Source organism: Bison bison, unplaced genomic scaffold (assembly GCF_000754665.1).
Source record: "Bison bison bison isolate TAMUID 2011002044 unplaced genomic scaffold, Bison_UMD1.0 scf7180017864371, whole genome shotgun sequence".
Taxonomy (NCBI): Eukaryota; Metazoa; Chordata; class Mammalia; order Artiodactyla; family Bovidae; genus Bison; species Bison bison.
The window spans coordinates 1,682,664-1,688,029 of NW_011494943.1; the positions used below are offsets into that span (position 1 = coordinate 1,682,664).

The 5,366-nt window shown below is 51.0% G+C and overlaps 1 protein-coding gene across 1 annotated transcript in view; it reads right to left on the reverse strand.

Moving 5' to 3' along the window:
• Positions 1-5,366, reverse strand: part of WIPI1 (WD repeat domain, phosphoinositide interacting 1) — a 37,768-nt gene that overhangs the window by 19,435 nt on the left and 12,967 nt on the right. The window contains exon 6 of the mRNA XM_010856477.1: positions 549-645. Coding sequence (XP_010854779.1) covers positions 549-645 — 97 coding nt within the window. The remainder of the gene's footprint in view (positions 1-548; positions 646-5,366) is intronic.

Here is a 5,366-nt window from a genome sequence, read left to right on the forward strand (position 1 = left end):
GCCTTTGGGAGGAAGCGGCTGGCCGCCTCTGACACAGGAGGGGCGGGCACCACACGGACTGACAGAAGGAAGGAAATTCACAGCCTCAGCGTGCTGGGCGGGAAGTGGTGGCAGGACGCAAAATGTCCTGTGCCCGAGTGCCCCAAAGCAAAGACACTCAGTCTGTGTGCCTGAGCCTGTTGGCCACGCGGTCCCATCTCCTTCCTGAACCCATGAAATTCATCAGATCCAGAGCCCCAGTTTCCACCTCACAGGTTTTCGTGCAGAAAATCAACAAGAGGCTGGGAACAGACAAAGGAGACTCCTGGCCTCTGATCTTATATTGGTGATTTCTGCCGCCTCACAGGGTCTGCTGGGGGTTCCTGGGTGAGGCACGGTCTTGTCCTTGCAGGGGAGTTCTGACCATCCGGAGGCTGCTGTCCTGATGAGCCTTGAGGAGCCCTGCCCATAATATCTCCACGAAGGGCTTTTCAACTGAGGTAGAAACACAGCTGGCAAGAAGTCCCGGGGCGTGAGACACGGGGCCCTTGTCTCAGGCGGGGGCTCACCTGTCGGGTTTGCGGGAATATCCAGGATGGTTTTCAGAAGCTTCATGTCCTTGATGTTGTGAATGTAAATGGACTCCTCCAGGCAGACCAGCAGCCTCTGAAATCACACGGACCATCGGTTACTAGGGATGGAGAAACACCTGGCCCTCTGAACTCACCCCTCCATCCTGTGGGTCCTAACTTGATTCTGAGCCTAAATGCGCAGGAATTGTGGCCATCGGTTTGAAGATTACCTTATGGACGTGTGCCCACTTTTCCATCACCATCCATTGGACAGAAGTGCAAAGTGCAGAATTTGGGGAAATTTCGTTTAGAAATTGAGATTTCTTTCTTTTTTTCTTGTACTTTGCATGTTCAGTCACTAAGTCATGTCTGACTCTTTGCGACCCCATGGACTGTGGCCCGCCAGGCTCCTCTGTCCATGGGATTCTCCAGGCCAGAATACTGGAGTGGGTTGCCATGCCCTCCTCCGGGGGATCTTCCCGACCCAGGGATCGAACTCGTGTCTCCTGTACTGCAGGCGGATTGTTTCCCATCTGGGAAGGGGCTTTCAGCCTGGGGGCTCCTGCCTCCAGCAGCCCCTGCTCCCCACTCCTGCAGCCTCGGCTTCCTCCAGACCATTGCTTCTTAGGCCCTGATGAGCACCGAGCGTCCCAGGGGCAAAGCCTGGAGACGCTGGTTCAGGGGTTTTTAACACGGACCCTGGGAGTGAGGACCACCACTCCCGGTCCAAATCGTTCATCCCGGGAACAACGCTTGGGAAGGAAGGACCTAAAATTACTCTGAGAAGCAGCCGGCTCTCCTTCTGAGAAAGCCTGATGTTCTCTTCTTCTAGTAAGACTTTCCCCACTCAGAACTTCTCAGGAGACTGCCACTTGAACCAAGCAGGAAAATAACACTGAAACACCTCTCTCAGTTTTATCTGAGGCTCTGCGACCACAGTGCTGGATGCCCAGAGGTGAAAAAGTAGATTCTCACAGGGTCTCCGACTTGATGGCATGTTTTAGTGTTCCTCTGTAAAACGGACATTCCCTGACTTACCCAGCGCTTTGCCATTTTCCCGCACTTACTATGGCTTGACTAGAGTGTTCTGTGCTCCATTACTAACCAGTGGGCTTCCCTGGTGGTTCTGATGGTAAAGAATCCACCTGCCAGTGCAGGAGACTGGGGTTCAGTCCCTGGGTTGGGAAAATCTCCTGGAGGAGGGCATGGCAACCCTCTCCAGTATTCTTGCCTGGGAAATCCCATGGACAGAGGAGCCTGGAGGGCTACAGTCCATGGGGTCAAAAAAAGACTTGGACATCACTTAGAGAGTCAGACAGGGCTGAGCGGCTTTCACTCATTAACCGCGCCGTCTCTGTGGAACCCGGGGCTGGCCTCTAGCTTGACTTTCACTCATTAACCGCGCCGTCTCTGTGGAACCCGGATTAACCGCGCCGTCTCTGTGGAACCCGGGGCTGGCCTCGAGCTCAGCTCAGTCCCTGCCACCCTTGGCTCTCATCTACTCTCCTAGGTTCTAGAAGAAAAGCTCCTTTTATCCTAAATAGTTAGGAAATGATTTGTAGAGCCTGCTCTCAGAAGCATCCATCCAGTCACTCCCCATCTGGACAATGAGGGTCCCTCAGAACAGATGGTCAAAGAAGTGTGGATGTTTACAAACCCAGATATGTCGGGTTTATTGTCTTTATTCCACAGAATACGCTTTCCTCTGTTAGTGTTAGGGGATCAAGAGCCACTAAAAATGAAAAATCACAATTACACAATTTTCTTCCTTTTTACCCAGATTTAGAGGAAAATGGGGGTTTTCTTTCCTCTTAACTCCCTGTACAAATCTTGGACTTTCCCCGTTTTTTTCAGAAGGGAGCTGCACTGCCTGAGGACCCAATGAAACAGCCGAGCAGCCCCTTTTTTTCACATCCTCTGGGGGGAGGGGCGGGACCCCAGCCTGGCAGGGAACAGGCTGAGGCTGCCCCCCTAAGCCAAAAGTGACGTCCCAAACCTGAACGTTGTTCTCAAATTTATCAGTCTTTTATTGATTTTGGCTCTTGTTAGAAAAACTCTTCTCTATACACAGATTAAAGAGGAATTTTATTTATGCTTTCCTTTTTAAAAAATCTTAAAAAAAATTTTTTTTTAAAATTTTGTAACCAGTGGGCTTCCCTGGTGGCTCAGTGATAAAGAATCTGCCTGCAATGCAGAGGACCCAGGTTTGGTCCCTGGGTCGGGAAGATGCCCTGGAGGAGGGAATGGCAACCCACTCCAGTGTTCTTGCCTGGAGAATCCCGTGGACAGAGGAGCCTGGAGGGCTACAGTCCATGGGATCACAGAGAGTCGGCCGTGACTGAGCGACTAACACTCACTTATAGTCGTTTAACAGACTGTTGTGAAAGCATTAGGGACAGCAAAGGGACTCAGCCACACACACATGTGTCCGTTCCCCACCAAACTCCCCTCCCGTCCAGGCTGCCACGTGACACTGAGCAGAAGCCTCTGTGCTCGAGAGTACGACCACGTTTGTTATCCGTTTTAAGCAGAGCCATGTCTAGAGGTCCATTCCAAACTCCCTAACTATCCTTCCCCCCCAATCTTCCCCCTGGCAACCATAAGTTCCTTCTCTAAGTCTGTGAGTCTGTTTCTGCCAAATCTGGACATTTTTAAGAAAAGCAAACCCTGAAGACTTTCCAGACCTGTTTCAGATCATCTTTTAGGAGCAGAAACATTAAAGGAAGAGAGCCCTGCTCGGCCCGAGGTCCGGTTGGCTTGGCCACGACAGCGCGAAGTTCTAGGCGCCAGGCTGTTCTTTAGGAGGTGGGGGAGGGGAGCTCTGAAGTTAATGAGTGTTTTATTAAGGAGAGGCTGGCAGCAAAGTTTAACAGCCCCATTTGCTGATGAAAATATTGGAGAGTGAGCAAGTGAGACCGTGTACAAATAAGCATCGTGGATACCATTTGAGGGTTCTGATCTTGACAGGACATTTGCATGAACAGTCTTAAGATTTATACCCTGGCTATCAGCATATGCCAAGATAAAATGCTCTGCGAAGAAATTTAATGTGCAACCAGTAGATATCAGAGACAGCACCGGAGCCAAGAATTGTGCTTAAAAGCCTTCAAGTAAAAAAAATAAAAACAAACCCTCAAACTGCCTTTCTCTCCCTTGCCAGGAACCCGGGTTTATCTTTTTAATCTCCTGCTACTCCTCACTTAAAACCCCCATCTTCTATTTCTCAGGCCATTTTCTGCCACCCTGGACTTCAGGGGATAGTCAGTCCAAAGAAACCATCACTTCCTTCTCACAAACCTAAGACAGCACTTTGTCTCATTTGTTAAAAGAAAAAAAAAAAATTAAGCACTTAATAGTTGAGGTACAAAGGGCAAAACAATGTCTTCGGTGAGGGCAATGGCCTCCAGTGTCCTGGGACCATGTAAGTGAATAGACAGGTCTGCCTCATCATACAAAAAAAACTGATTTATTTGTTTTCGTGTTTAATGGGCTTCCCCGGTGGCTCAGTGGGAAAGAATCCACCTGCCAATATAGGAAACCCGGGAGACGTGGGTTCAGTCCCTGGGTGGGGATGATCTGGAGGAGGAAATGGCAACCCACCGTGGTACTCTTGCCTGGAAAATTCCTCGGAGAGAGGAGCCCGGTGGGCTGCAGTCCATGGGGTCGCAAAGAGTCAGACATGATATTCAGCTAACAGACAGGTCTGCCTAGTCCAGAAGAACTGGTTTGTCTGTTTATCTGTCTGTTAGGCAGCTGGGAGACAGACATTCACTGAGCGTTTTCCTCCTGAGCACTGTCTTTTTTGCCAGGTCTTACGACAGTGAGCAGAATGGGGACAGGCGTTGTCCCCATCCCGCATGGGATTTACTTATTTATTTTTATTTTTTGGGGGCGCGTTTCCTGCAGCATGTCTGATCAATTCCTGCTGGGTATTGAACCCGTGCCCCTGGCGTTGGAAGTGTAGAGTCTTAATCACTGGATCACCAGGGAAGTCCCCTTATAGGATTTAAAATCTAATAATTCGAGGGAAACTTGACTAATACCCCAAATGCTTATTTAACAAAAACTTGTAATTTGTAAAAGAACGTGCATTGCACATTTGAGACAGCACTAAGGCTTCGTCCAACAGAGAAAGTGGAAGTGTTGGTGGTTCAGTCATGTCCGACTCTTTGCGACCCTGCGGACTACAGCCCACCAGGCCCCTTTGTCCATTGGATTCTCCAGGCAAAAACACTGGAGTGGGTTGCCATCCCCTCCTCCAGGGGATCTTCCTGACTCAGGGACTGAACCCAGGTCTCCTGGATTGCAGACAAATTCTCTACGGTCTGAGCCACCAGGGAAGCCCCTAACAAAGAAAACACCGCCAGAAACATCTTCAAGGAGTCCTCCTGCCTTGGACTTGATTCCTGGCCCTCAGGAAAGGCCTTGGTCACCGCAAGGCTTCAGCACTAACCGGGAATGGCCACACTTTCTCTGAAAGAACGTACTCTGAGAGGGATGGCCGCCAGCCTGCAAGGACTGCCCTCATCTAGGCCCCAAAGTGGACAGGTGTCCTTCTGGTTTAAGGCCCCTGCAGGGGCTCACGAGATGGTTTCTGAGCCCAGCTTGTTCCCCGGGGGGACAGCGTTCACTCAGCGCGTGGACAACATTCAAGAAAGTGCAGCAGGCCGGCGGGCTGGGGAGGTCCCGCCACCGGGAGGAGCACGTGGAGCGGACTCAGCCCGGAGCTGGGGCTTAAACCCGGCAGAGCAGGTGCCTGCGGTCATGAGAGGCGCTCAAGCCCCTCCTCGGTTCCAGCGACCCCGAGGGACGCCC